The sequence below is a fragment of the Asterias rubens genome, unplaced genomic scaffold, assembly GCF_902459465.1.
Source record: "Asterias rubens unplaced genomic scaffold, eAstRub1.3, whole genome shotgun sequence".
Lineage (NCBI taxonomy): Eukaryota > Metazoa > Echinodermata > Asteroidea > Forcipulatida > Asteriidae > Asterias > Asterias rubens.
Genome location: NW_022985696.1, coordinates 478,025 through 493,518, shown reverse-complemented (window position 1 = coordinate 493,518; position 15,494 = coordinate 478,025). Strand labels below are relative to the sequence as shown.

The following is a 15,494-nucleotide window of genomic DNA, read 5'->3' as shown; positions in this document are numbered from 1 at the left end:
GATTAGCATTGTTTTGACTAAAGTGAAACCTTGCGATTAAAAGCAGTGGACACTATTGGTAATTACTCAAAATAATTATTAGCATAAAACCTTTCTTGGTGACGAGTAATGGGAGAGGTTGATGGTATAAAACGTTGTACGAAATGGCTCATAGTTTTCGAGAAAGAAGTAATTTCCACGAATTTGCTACAATATATTATGGCTACAAGGTTTTGCCCTCTGGTTAAAAGAATCCTGGATCCGCGCGTGACCGGCATCTGAATGTGCGAACAGTTCATTCACAACAAGGTCCACACTCGACTCAATGTGAAAACTAATTGTCAATCAAGAAGTGATTTTTGTTTTATTCACTAACCGAATAATTATTTAAATACATAAGATATAGACTTCGCTTAAAAAGTTTTGTCTGAATTACCCTGTTGAAAATGTCTGATAATTTATTTTCTTAATCCAAAGTTGTTGAGATTTCCTGTCCATTAATTTGAGTTTGTTGAGTTTGTCGTTCTGCAATTTGATGAGTGAATGATCGTATAGTTATTAACAAATATATTTTTGATGCTATTAAAAAGGTAATTATTCATTTGACAGGTCTTTTCTTAAAGGAACACGTTGCCTTGGGTCGGACGAGTTGGTCTATTAAAAGCGTTTGTAACCGTTGTTTTTAAAATGCATTTTCTCCAAAAAGTTCTACACAAATCACTTAGATAACTAATATATTGTAAGCCATTCACGTGCCATGTATTTATACTACTAAAATATTCTTGTGCACATAAACAATCAATTAAAGAAAATGCAATTTCAAAAAGTCTTTTCTGAAACACTCTGTTGAACATTTGTAATACTTTTTGTTTTTATCCATAATAAAGACACTGGACAACACTCCACAAAAGTAAGCATAGTTAAAAAATAATAAAAAATAAAAATGTAAATTAAAAGTCTTAAGGCCGGTTTATAGTCGGTCGCGCGATGGTCGCGCGACGGAAATCTTGCGCGCAATCCTAAGACTGAGGCCTAAAAACCGTGTCTTTTTATGATCGCGCGTCCAGATTTCCGACACCCGACCATCGCGCGACCGACTATAACTCGGCCTTTACGAAAACAGGTAATTTGAGTATCACTGTAAAACGTTCATGTGCCATGTATTGCACCTAATCTAAAACACTAATCTTGGTCTCCACACCCACACACCGATGTTACTCGGGTGGGATTCGAACCCAAGACCCTTGCAATTCTAGAACAGTGTCTTAACCAACTAGACTACCGAGGTTGCCCGGCAGCTAGAGGCAGTTCGAATCCTATGTTTTTGGCAGCGGGTTTTTCACAGGACTCGGGAAATTGCTGAGTGTGCAGTGCTGGCGCACATCGGTGTGTGGGTGGAGACCATGATTAGTGTTCTTTATCCCCGATGCAAATTTAACATCTGTTATAATCTAACACAATTATTTGTATACACTATAACAACAAGTTAAATAATTATTTTTTTTCAAAGACATTAAAGCCTAGTTTTTAAATATTTTTCATGTTGAATTTATAGAATTTGTTTTTAGCCTTGTTTTCGATTTTATTTTTTCAATTCAATTGTATGTAACTAAACATGAAACTTGCCTTTTAGTGTGCATCAACGATACAATTCACAATTTCTTTAAACAAAATAATAGAAAGAAGAAAAAACGGGTTAAAGTAATGCACACGTCGGGTGGTCGCCACGGGAGTAGCGCCCTTGATTCCTCTTCAATTGATATAAAATTATAATGTAAAAAAAAAATTCCAGATCACTGAGTCAATCAATTCATGTTCCATTTTGTAAGAGTTTGAGTTGATATATTATTACTTGTTGTACTTAAGGGAATCAATGTGTGGTACAGAGGTTTTTAACTAGTGGGTTAATCCCAACGAAGCCGGCCTAGTTCTTGATAATTTTACCGAGACGAAGTGGAGGTAAATTATCAAGAACCAGGCCTCGGCGGGTTTAAACCTAGTTAAAAACCGATTCACCACACTTTGATTCCCGTTCATTAATACCTTTCGGTCAAAAACATCATCACTTTTTGGTCAAAAAGTAAAATAAATGAAAAAATTATAATATTGTTAAATGATCTCTTTCAACACAACACAACACCCCTCCAGCTATGAAATGGTAAAGCCCCCTCCGCCGACCTCGGGTAAACAACTCCTAATAAGGGAATGCTGTGCGCGTCGCTCTTATCGCGTGATGTGGCACAACTTTTTCAGCTGTTGCTCTCGACCAATAGGAATGAAGAAACTGTCTTTTATAAGAACAGGTGCCAGGTCGCGTGTCACGCCCATGAATTAACACTTTTTACCGGTCATAAACAAAGGTTTATACACACCCTGTCCCTGATCAACGAGTCAAGAGTTACAAAGCTTGCCGTATTTTCATGCTGCATTTCTTCAGGGAGTATTCCCATGATCCTGTCCACTCCGGCCATAGTATTCCAAGTGAGTTTGGCACATCTCGCTGTGGATAGTATTTACCGTTCAGGTGGGCCTTAAAGCAAGCCCCAAACCACCAGGCACCTTTAACATTCGCACCACAATTTATATCCTCATCTAAATCATTATCCTGATCTTTTGTTGTGAATGAGTAACCATTATGAGCTGACAGTGAATCGCCCGCGGTACTCTGAGCATTATATGAGCCAACATGGAGAGTGTACTTGTCACCTGTAACAGCAAACTCACCATAAGAAGCCCAAGCTGTGTTGGACTCCCAATTTTCCATATCTACTCTGAGTTGCCATTGACCCGATCCAGTAAGGTCACGCAGGATATCATTCCCCAACCAGAACTCACTCTGCAGATCACCAAACCCAGATTGGTAGTCAGCCCAGGTGCGGTAAAAGTCAACTAGTCCGTCTTGTCTCCTCTGGAACACAATCCAGCCTCCTCCATCTGTCTCCATATCACAGTAGACCTGTAACCCATCAGCCAGACTTGAAGGGTATATGGTGTATATGCCATTGCTGCGGTAACCAGCTTGATACAACTCCAGACAACTACTGTAACTTGTAGTGCTGGATAGTGAAAATGACAAAGTGTCCAAGTTGTCATCATAGTAGGCACTCGCTTGAATCTCAACAAAGTCATTTAGGCTGTGAGCTTTGCTAGCATTATTCAACAGGCAAACATGATTTGTCTGAAAGTTAAATGATGCACACTGTGGATCCATAGAGCAGTCTCGCCCACAGATCACGGGTGAAGATACCGTCTTCCACTGAAACACATGATTCAGTAAGGCTCGGTTTTCAGCCAGGTAGAACGTTTCGATGAACCGTCGGTTAACACTATGGCAGGTCTTTACCATCAAAATCAGAACAAATATTATGATCATCACTTCCATGGTGATTGTTTGTGGAATTTTTTTTTCTTTTCAGAAACGTAGCAAAGTAAAAACGTTTTGTTAATGTTCCTCCTTAACTGTCGGTTGGAAATTGCCCTGACAGTGATAGCTAGTATTCGACGGATCAAATGAACCAAATATTTGGCTGCAAACAATTTTTAGGCAAAAGCTCTGCCCATTGACGTCACCGTTTCCACAGCAATAACAGAAAGTGAGAGGGGGGGGGGGGGGGGGAGAAAAATCAACAAAGCTTGGAAACAAACGCCTGGCGTCGTGTGTTGTGGGTTTGATTGGCTGGTGTGTACTGTTCCCGCTAACGACTGACACGATTCTCTCGAGAGAGTGATTATAAAACAGTTGCTCTTTGAAAACACTGACAGAAGCGTTCTATAATTAGGTCTCTTGTTTTTTACTCCCTACCCATAGTTAGGCAGAGTATTCACCACCATAATGGACCGACATTCAAGTTGCGATGGTCATATGAACCATGCAATCAACTTACATTCATAAATACCTAAGACAGATTATCCATTCTGATTGGTCGAGAGGGCATCACGTGGGGGTGTTATAACGGATGATATAACACCAGTAAAAAGTTTTTGGATTGAACAAAGACAAATTGACTAGAGCGGGATTTGAACCAACGACCTCCGGTTTAACGTGCCGGCGCTCTACCAACTGAGCTATCTATCCCTATGTTGGTGGTCTCCCAATTTTGTCAATATCTTTGTTCGGGGGGGTGCCTGTCAGAAGCCATTAAACCGCAAACTGCCGTGTAGCCAGGTATCACACCCGGGTAACGATACAACCTGCGAAGCGGCAGACAGGGGATCACCTTAAGGGGATGCGACTTTTTATATCAGATATCAAATAATGATATTGACAAAATTCAACACACATTGATTCCCTTTATAAGATATTCATTTTGATTTTTACCCATTTACACCGATGTGTATTAGCATTGTATACTCAGTACTTATACACGAGGTATGTGTAAAAACAAATCACGGGTATGTATTACTCACAGAACTCCGGTAAAAACTGAGGAAACAGTGCTAACACACATCGGTGTCTTATGGATAAAAAAAACAAAATAAATATGCTTTATCCCCGATGCAATTCTTTTTTCTTTATTTATATATATACAATTCAAAAACTTGACAGTGAAGTCCATCCTGACTTACATTTTCTTTTGTAGTTAACTTACTCTGCATGACCTATAGTCACTTCTCTTTGACCCCCCCCCCCCCCCCCCCCCCCATTGGTTGTCAAAAGACTGAACTATTTATTTGTCGTATTTTCTTCATATCACCTAAAAAAAGTTGGCAAAATATTTTTATTTCTTAGTCTAAAAAAAATGTCCTTGGTACATGTACCACCATTCACACGCTACAGCCAATGACTATTCATATTTAAATGCAACTACAGTGTGGCGTACCGGGCTTAACAGGTAGTCAGCAATCTGTTGTTCAAGGACTTTGCCTTTTGATTTCAAAACTTTTTTGTTGAAAGCTTTTTTGTTTTTAATTTTTGGATTTCTTCCCCCTTTTTTTTCAATTGATACAATGCTAACTTGATTTAAAAAGCCTACCATAATTGTGCTGTTGATCCCTGTTGATACCTCATAATTATGGAGAGTGTCGGAGCATTTTTTCCAGCAGCAACAAAATCCTTTCCAAGTCAACGAGTCAATCAATTCATGTTCCATTGCCGTACTTTTTTGCTGCATTCATAAATACCTCAGACAGTTTCGCTATTCTCGTGGTGGAGAGCGCACGTGGGGGTGTTTAAACGGTTGATAATGACCAGCTGGAGCTCAGTTTATAACCGGTTGAATTCAGATACTACGCGCTAGTCTTAGTGCAAGACGTTTCTTTTTACGGGCGATGCGGGCGCTGTCGGTGATTTGGCCGCGCTGTGTGTGAAAAGAAAACGAATACGTCTTGCACCAAGACTACAACGCGCAAAAACAGATCCGGAAACTAGGCGTTTGCAGTGCAATACATGGACGTCATAGATACAGAGCTCAAGCACGTCGGAAACGGATAAGTTTGCAGAGTTTCTTACTTTAATTACCCCTTTTAACCCAAAAGGCTTTTATGAATGGAAATAAAATAATAAGTGACTCGTTCTTTTAACGGCCGTTCAAATCTTAGCAGGGTCGATGCCGTGTGGTAAAGGCCCTCGCCTCCGGCTGGAGCGGTATCACAAGGCAACGACCCCGCCTGTTTTTAACGGCCGTGAAAGAACTCGTCGTAACCCTTTTGTTTCCTTTTTATTTGAGGGAGTAATAACTTTATTCATAGTCCCAGCTCCAGTCGTTCCACTTATCCCTTTCTCTGTTGAACGAGTTGATAGTTACACAACTTGCCTTATTTTTATGCTGCATTTCTTCAGGGAGTATTCATATCCTTTCCATCAGTACCATTGTATTCCATGTCCACGTGACACTTCTCCTTGTTGGTAGTATTTACCATTCAGATGAGCCAGAAAGCAGAGAGTGAACCACCAGGCACCTTCACGATCCTCGGCACAATTGCCTTGTTGGTAGTATTTACCATTCAGATGAGCCAGAAAGCAGAGAGTGAACCACCAGGCACCTTCACGATCCTCGGCACAATTGCCTTGTTGGTAGTATTTACCGTTCAGATGAGCCAGAAAGCAGAGAGTGAACCACCAGGCACCTTCACGATCCTCGGCACAATTGCCTTGTTGGTAGTATTTACCGTTCAGATGAGCCAGAAAGCAGAGAGTGAACCACCACAAGCACCTTCACGATCCTCGGAACAATTGCCTTGTTGGTAGTATTTACCATTCAGATGAGCCAGAAAGCAGAGAGTGAACCACCAGGCACCTTCATATACCTCGGCACAATTGGCTATAGGATTTGCATCTACCATTCAGATGAGCCAGAAAGCAGAGAGTGAACCACCAGGCACCTTCATATACCTCGGCACAATTGGCTATAGGATTTGCATCTACCATTCAGATGAGCCAGAAAGCAGAGAGTGAACCACCAGGCACCTTCATATACATTGTACCTCGGCACAATTGGCTATAGGATTTGCATCTACCATTCAGATGAGCCAGAAAGCAGAGAGTGAACCACCAGGCACCTTCATATACCTCGGCACAATTGGCTATAGGATTTGCATCTACCATTCAGATGAGCCAGAAAGCAGAGAGTGAACCACCAGGCCCCTTCACGATCTTTGGCACAATTGGCTATAGGATTTGCAGCTACCATTCAGATGAGCCAGAAAGCAGAGAGTGAACCACCAGCCACCTTTATATAGCTTGGCACAATTGGTTGACTTTGCATCATTGTCCTGATCCTTCGTTGTGAATGGACGGCCATTATGACCTGACATTGAATCACCTGCTGTACTCTGGGCATCATAATAACCAACCTGGAGAGTGTACTCGTCACCTGTAACAGCAAACTCACCATAAGAAGCCCATTTCGTTCTGGACTCCCAATCTTCCATATCTACTCTGAGCTGCCATTGACCTGACCCAGTAAGGTCACGTAGGATATCATTCCCCAGCCAGAACTCATTCTCTAGATCACCAAACCCGGTGTGGCGGTTTCAGTTTTCCGCCGTGTTCAGTTTTCCGGGTGACGTAGCCGGACATTTCAACACGTTGTTCGAACGGTTTTAGCTTTCCGGCGTGTTCAGTTTTCCGGGTGACGTAGCCAGACAAAAATACCGCCGCGAGTACCCTGTCAAGTACTGTAGTTCAGTGAAATAAAAAAAATAACTAAACAAATAAAATAAAATAAAAAACGGTAATAAATAAATTTAATAAACTAAACCAGAATAATAAAAAATTCTTCTGATTCTCTGACGCTCGTTCGGTATAAATACAGGATAATTTGCTTGGTCTTCACACCAAATTCTCTCATACGATCCACGCGTTCGCCGCTCGTTGTACTCGCGGACGCCGCCATGACAGCTACCGGAGAGTAACACGGATGACTCAATACGGCACTAAAAATGGACTACTTTCGCTTGCTGCGCGCAGGCATCGCATGACGTATTGTTACCGTATTTGGTCATTCGGAAAACTGAACACGGCGGAAAGTTGAAACCGCCACACCGGATTGGTAATCAGTCCAGTTACGATAAAAGTCAACTGAGCCATCTTGTCTTCTTTGGAACACGATCCAGCCTCCTCCATCTGTCTCCATATCACAGTCGACCTGTAACACATTAGTCAGGCGTGGAGGAACGATGGTGTATATGCCATTGCTGCGGTAACCAGCTTGATACAACTCTAAACAACTGCCGTTACTGCTTAAAGTGATGGGTAGTGAAAATGACAAAGTGTCCAAGTTGTCATCGTAGTATGCGCTTCCTTGAATCGCAACAAGTCACCAGGACGGTGAGCTCTGCTGGCAATATTCAGCACACAAATACCTCCTATGGTGTGATAGTTAAATGACGCACACTGTGTATCCATAGAGCAGTCTCCCCCACAGATCACAGTGGAAGACACAGTCTTCCACTGAAACACATGATTCAGTAAGGCTCGGTTTTCACTGAGGTAGAACGTTTCGACCAGCCGTTGGTGTTTTCCCTGGCAGGTTTGTGCCATCAAAATCAGAAACAAGATTGTGGTTATAATTTCCATGATAAATGATTGTGGATTGTTTTGATGGTTTTTCAGAAAACGTTTCATAGATAAAAATTATGAGTTTATCTTTCCCCCTTGGCTGTCGGTTGCTGACACTGACAGTTATTCTTCGACATCAAGTGAACAAAGTCTTTGGTCGCAACTAATTTGAACGCAGTAATAAGCTCCACCCATTAATGTCACCTTTTTGCCTATGTTGCTCGGGTATCCTAAGAGACGCACATGTTGCTTATCATGCACAACAATGTTTTATACAAGGTCCACACTAACAGGTACCAATTGAAAGTTAATTGTCATTCAAAACAAAAAGGTTTTTTGTTTTATTCACTCATCTAAGGTTTACATACATTAAGTTGATTTCAGAAAATAAGGTTAACTAAAATGAGAATAGTTTCAAGTCCTTTCTTTAACACCAAATCGTGTACTTTTTTTCCTGTCCAGATAAAAGCAAGAGTCTTTTGAATTTTCAGTCCGAAAGTGGACGTCCGCTTTGTTCATATGTTTGTCAAACACATCTTCATTATTTCAGTAAATAATCTCCTTTTGAACACGTACACTCTAAAAACTAAAGAGTTTAATCCAAAACTTGCATGTGTTCGGTGAGTGACCACTTTGACAGTGTTGGATCCAGCGTTTTGTTTGTTAAATCTAGCATTTTAAATTTGTTATCCAACGCAATAAGGAAAATAACAACAATTTAAGTGTTATTTAAATTTTTCTCAAAAATATTCCTTGGAATAGAACGATCAGCAGCAAATTGCGCCACAGCACCTTGTAAAACATTACATGGTGCTATCAGAATTAGGTCTCATAATTCAAAACGTAGTCCCACAATCTGGCAGGAAATACTGTATGTTACAACGCCAGAAGTCGTCACTGAGTGACGGACATGTGCGCTATAATTATAAGAAGCCACAATTAGTATTGTTATACGCCTGGGACCAATTGTGAATTTGTTAGTATCCTTGGTGTGGTTTAGGGAGAGTGTTCCATTCTTTTGGTCCAAAACAGGAGAGTGAGCGATCTGCAAATGACACAGCATGGGAAATAACTTCAACAATTTAAGTGTTATTTAAATTTTTCTCACAGGAGAGTGAGCGATCTGCAAATGACACAGCATGGGTTCTGGATGGGCACAATAAACTGATGGGAAGATGTGAATGATCTAAGCTGTCTGTGTTGTGGTTGCAGCTGTAGTAAGTCAGATATGTAGGATGGCGACTGTTTATGGAGATCATGCATCTTAAAGCACACAAATTAATGCAACAATGGTCTTTTTTTCTTTCATTATCTTATTCAAATTCGATACCAACTGAGCTAACATTTGTAAAGATTATTTATTTGATGCATTATGTTGGAAAACCACAAGTGAGAATATTGGTCTTTGAAAGATTACCAAATTAAGTCCGATGCCTTTAAGACGAAACCAGCATCGACGGAAGCAGGTTTTAATCGATACTTAAGGGCAGAGTAATTGCCAATAATGGCCTGACATCCAAGGACAAAATGGTCGTGTTGATCCCACAATCAATATTAACAATATCCTAAAATACTTTACATGCTTTGTTTTGTTTTTGTTGTTAAAGACACCGGACACTATTGGTAAAATTGTCAAAGACCAGTCCTCACAGTTGTCTAAACAAACCTTTGAAAATTTAAGCTCAATAATTGGTAGTTGAAGTTACGAGATAATACTGGAAGAAAAAACACCCTTGTCACACGAACTTGTGTGCTTTCAGATGCTTGATTTCGAGACCTCAAAATCTAATTCTGAGATACCGAAATCAGATTCGTGGAAAATTACTTCTTTCTCGAAAAACTACGTTTGTTCAGAGAGGGAGCCATTTCTCACAATCTTTTATACTATCAACCTCTCCCCCATTACTCGTTAAGGTTTCATGCTAAAAATTATTTTCAGTAACTACCAATGGTGTCCAATGCCTTTAAGGGACTTCCTAAAATACTCTGAAGGCTTTGAGTTTGCCGGCAGCTCTATTGGAGATAAATTAGTCCAGCTTAGGCAGTGACGCCATCACACAATGGTCTGGCCTTCACTTTCAGAAGGGACGACCACACAATCAATATTATTTACAACAAATAATACATTACATTAGGCGCTACTCAACTTGAGTTTACTGGTAAATAACTGTGATACTGCATGAGCCCTTTTTTTAGAGTCCGTTTTAAAGGGGAATTGGTACACGTTTGGTAATTGTCAAAGAACAGTGTTCTTTCTTGGTTTGTCCCATTATAACCATAAATAACAAGCCTGTGAAAATTTGGGCTCAATTGGTCATCGAAGTTGCGAGTAAATGATGAAAAACAAACTACCCTTGTTGGACGAATTTGTGTGCTTCCATATAGGAATAAAAGACTACTAGCTAGAAGTCTTTTACTATTTTAGTGAAAAAATTTATACAGTTTAAAAATATCGAGTGTTTTAAATTGCTTGAAAAGGGGTGCAGTGTGCTCTCTAAAGCTAGAATTGGCTATAACTCTCAAGGATTTCTTCTGTACGATTAATAGCTTGTTCAGGTAAGAAGCATGAGTATTTCCCCAGGCTAGAATCCCGTATTGAAAGTGGGGCAATGCCAGCGTATTATAAATAGAGAAAAGCACATTTCTAGGCAGAATATGTTTAAGTTTACGTAGAACACCCAAAATTTGGGAAACTGATGTGTGAATCTTTTGGCAGTGAGACTTCCATGTAAGGTTGCTGTCAATTATAACACCTAGAAATCTAAAAGAATTAACTTGGCTTATTTTAGAGTTGTTTATATAAATATTGATGTTGTCATCTTTACATATATTTGAAAATAACATAAAGCAAGTTTTCTTTTCATTAATTGATAGTTTGTTACATTTAAACCACAATGAAACCTTATGCAGTTCTGAGTTCATTACTGAAACTGCCTCCTTTAAGTTACTATGACTAAAGAAAACAATTTCGAAGAATTACAGATATCGTCTATATATAAGAGAAAGAGTATTGGACCTAGAATTGAGCCTTGAGGTACGCCACATTTAATAGTTTTAGATGTAGAGTCATAATCTTTCCAATGAACGAATTGTTTCCTATCAGAGAGATAGCTTTTGAACCGGTCCAAGGCCTTTCCCCTAATTCCATACCTCTCAAGCTTTGAAAGTAAGATAACATGATCAATAGTGTCGAATGCCTTTGAAAGGTCCAAGAACAATCCTATAGTGTGGTTACATTTATCAATAGACGAACTGATTTTGTCAACAAGGTCTATAAGTGACGTTTGGGTTGAGAAGTTAGCACGGAAACCATACTGGGAGTTATGCAGAATATTATACTTAGTTATAAAGGTATTAAGACGATTAGCAACCAAGCGCTCAAGCAATTTGGAGAGACATGGTAATATAGAAATAGGGCGGTAGTTGCATATTAATTTAGGGTCACCATTTTTATACAAAGGAATAACCTTAGCCTTCTTAAAATCATGTGGCACAATTCCTGACTCCAGCGATAGGTTAAAAATTTTCAGCAACGGCCCAGCAATAATGGTGCCAGTCTTTTTAATAAGATAGCTGTCTAATTTATCATGGCCAGGACTTTTGTTAGACGATAAACCATCAATACACTTCAGAAGTTCACTTTTAGTTATAGGGGTAATAAAAAGAGAATTAGGATAATCACCTTCGATAAAATCAGTGGGGTTTAGTCTTGAATCTGGAATCTTTGATGCCAGGTTAGGACCAATATTAGTAAAGAAATCGTTAAAATGCTCAGCAATGTGTCTTGGGTCGTCTACGGTCGTACCATTGACAAGGAATGAATCAGAACCGGGCGGCTTTTTAATTCTTTTGTTCAAGACATTATTGATAATTGTCCATGTTTGTTTAATATTACCTTTTTCCTTATCAAAGGAAGCAGTGAAATAAATCCTTTTCGCTTCTCTAATTACAGTTGTTAACTTGTTTCTGTATTTATCATACTTTCTTTTGTTAGATTCATTTGGGTTTCGGAGATAGCATTTATACAACTTGTGTTTTCGTCTGATTGATTTCAACAGACCCTTGGTCATCCAGGGATTGCACACTGATTTCTTACATTTGAATCGTTTATATGGAACATATCTATCAAACACTTCATTTAATTTTGTAACAAACCGGGAGTAACATTCATTTACATCTTCAGTTTTATTAACAATTTCATCCCATTGGATTGTGTCCATTTCACGTTTCATGAAGGAGACATTTCGATCTCTGGTATCCCGTTTCCAATAAAACATATTTGAGTTTTTAACTTTAACAAAACTGGGACCGAACAATACAATTGGCAAATGATCACTAAGACCTGAAGTAATAATTTCTGCCTGATGAGAGTCTACGCTGTTGGTGAAAATGTTGTCAATAAGAGTAGCTGAATTGCACGTTATTCTTGTTGGTTTGTCTACAGTGGGGCGAAAGGAGTGTGAATATAAGATATCCAAAAACTCGCGAGTTGGATTATGGGAATCACTCTTAAGTAAGTTTATATTGAGATCCCCTTAAAATGTAGCAGATTTTGTTTTCAGTCGTTAGTTTGTTAAGAATTTCATCCATTTCTTCGGAAAAGTTAGAAACAGCAAGACCGGGAGGTCTGTAAATTAAACCTATGATGATAGTTTTCTTTGTATTTGTACCGATTTCTAAAAAAATGGATTCAAAACTTCCTGAAGCACTAACAATGTCGGGCCGAATGGTGTATTGCAATGAGTCTTTTACATATAACATGACACCACCGCCATTTTGCATAGGTCTATTTTTGTGCTCACATTTATATCCAGGAATGGATAACATAGAATGCGGGGTGCTTTTGAGCCATGTTTCAGTAAGACCGATAATGTGGAACTTATGTTGTATTTCATCTAGAGTAAAAGTGAGATCTTCAAAATTTTTGTTTACACTTCTGATATTGGCGTGGAAGATTGAAAAGGAGTCAATTTCTAATTCCTTTGTTTTATCTCTGAGTTGTCTTTCTGACAGGTATTGAGCACAACAGGTGTTAAATGAAAGCTGACTAGGATCCGCTGAATTCAGAATTGTCGGGTTAAAACCACAATCATTGAAACGAAGAGTAGTGTCATTCAATGGCTCAGAGCTACTGTCGTCACTACTTGCGCTTTCGTTAGCACTCATTGTGTGAAATGAATTCAAATTGGTGACGACGGACAAGCAGACTGATTAAGTACAATGGGGTGATTACATGTATCAAGCTAAGAATAAGAAGATGCACTGTGTACAGACTGATGAATGCAAAGGGAACAAAATGGCACCACAATATAAAGCAACATGGGGTTACTTGATTTACAAGAAAATAACACAAGTACATTCCAATAAGATTGATTTGTGAAAAATAATATACAATTAAATTTAAAGAAATCTTGTGATAACACTCAGAAGAAAATTACTCAGCTGACGTGGGTTGTACTATGAAGAAAACAAGCCAGGAGATGGGGGTTGCTTCCCCAAGCCGAAAGGTCTTGAACGGACCGCTTTTCAGTTTGTAGGAGATTACTGCGGGACGGACATAGGGATGTGGGCGAACTGTACCCTTGAGTCATTACGAATGGATTGGAGATGATCCTCTCTGAGACATTTTCTGCCTGCCCGGATCCTTGAGGTGACGTCATCGGTGATGTAGATGTTAGCTCCTTTGTAGGGATTGTTCTTCAAGGTTCGGGCGGCGTTTTTGAGAATGAATTTTCTGTCCGTATACCTGAGGAGCTTGAAATGAATTAGTCGTGGGCGAGTCTGAGTACCGGACCCGGCGCGAGATTGATGGTTTCCCGGAGTGTGGTGGGCCCGTTCGATTTCAACTTCTTCACTTCCCTCCAGCTTCATGTGGAAAGCTAAAAAGCCCGCCACAAACTCCTCGCAGGACTTTTGATCTTTCTCAGATCCCTCTGGTCCTTTGGTTGAATGTCAAACATCTCATATAATAATAATAATAATAATAATAATAATAATAATAATAATAATAATAATAATAATAATAATAATAATAATAAAAATAATAATAATAATAATAATAATAATAATAATAATAATAATAATAATAATAATAATAATAATAATAATAATGATAATAATAATAATGAAAACTTATAAAGCGCACAAATCCACAGAAGTGCTCATGGCGCTAAAATACAAACAATAGCATAAATTAATATACAATAACAACAACATAAATTAAAATGTAAACCTAAGTTGAGAGAATTCTAGAACATGTGGTATAGAATACAATAATACAAATGCAATATTTAAGAAAAAACATCCTAATAAAAAGGAAACAAAAATAACAATAATTAAACCATTGAATCAAATGCCTGTTTGAAGAGATGTGTTTTCAGTTGTTTTTTAAATTGGGTCAAAGAAACGGATGATTTTACTAGTGCAGGCAGTTTGTTCCATAGACGAGGGGCAGCATGTGAAAAAGATCGGTCTCCCCATGAATGTTTGGAAATGGGCTCAATAAGGAGGCTAGAATTATAAGACCGGAGTTTTCGAGGAGGATTGTATGAGCTGAGAAAATCACCAATATATGCAGGGGCATTACTGGTGAGCGATTTACACACGAAAAGCAAAAGTTTATACTTAATCCTACTGCTTACTGGTAGCCAGTGTAATTCTTTTAAAATCGGCGTTATATGGCAGGACTTTTTAGTTGAGGTAATAACACGAGCAGCATAGTTTTGAATACGTTGAAGACGTTCAATTTGAGTACAAGGAAGGCCATATAGAAGTGAATTGCACATATCCAGTCTAGAAACTACAACAGAGTGGACTATCTGCTCAGTTGTATTTTGTGTCAAATATTTCCTGACTTTGCCTATATTACGGATATGAACTGTGGAGCGTGAAATACTAGAAATATGTGAACTGAGTGTTATGGAATATAGCGAGTCGAATATAACACCAAGATTGCGAGCTATTGCAACAGCGGTGACTTCGGAGTCACCAATATTAATGTAGGGAAAAGTAATTTTAGAAAGTTGTTGTTGTGTCAGTTAGTAGATCATGGAGGTATAAAGATCTATGGGTGCGTTCGTTTAGCTTTCCTGGGTCGACCCCGGTCTACCCACGTTCTATTAACTTGACGTCATTCCAGGGGCTCACCCAGGTCAGCCCCCAGTTTCCTGCTTGTGGAGTGGGTCACTTGCGGGTGACCTGAGGTGCATGCCGTCACCACGAGAGGGCGAGTGGGGTCGTTCGTTTAGCTCTGTCGGTTTTGCATTATGCAATCGTGTCCGGCCGGACGCTGCTGCACAATGCAATTGTGTCCGCCAGGACACATTTGCATATGCAATTGTGTCCGCCCCGTGCAAAACCGTCCTTGCAGTAAATTAAACGCCCCTGGTCGATCGACGGAACACTTCGTCTGGTTTTACAAGCTAAGTGCACGTCATGAATGACATGGGAATTGTTCGGCCGTTGGGTGTTCGCTGCAATCATTAATACGTGAATATTCATACTGCCTTTATTATAC

General features: G+C 39.3%; 1 protein-coding gene and 1 pseudogene across 1 annotated transcript; both read right to left on the bottom strand.

Annotated features, from left to right (window-relative positions):
• Positions 1-2,304: 2,304 nt before the first annotated feature.
• LOC117305685 (microfibril-associated glycoprotein 4-like) lies at positions 2,305-3,361 on the bottom strand. Its single transcript, XM_033790546.1, has one exon. It carries the CDS (start codon positions 3,359-3,361, stop codon positions 2,378-2,380), a length of 984 nt encoding a protein of 327 aa, XP_033646437.1. The 3' UTR covers positions 2,305-2,377.
• A 2,358-nt stretch (positions 3,362-5,719) lies between these two features.
• On the bottom strand, positions 5,720-13,849 carry LOC117305684 (annotated as a pseudogene).
• Positions 13,850-15,494: the final 1,645 nt, after the last annotated feature.

Bases quoted from the DNA above. Each gene is read 5' to 3' on its own strand.
- LOC117305685 (XM_033790546.1), bottom strand. From the start codon at position 3,361: ATGGAAGTGATGATCATAATATTTGTTCTGATTTTGATGGTAAAGACC.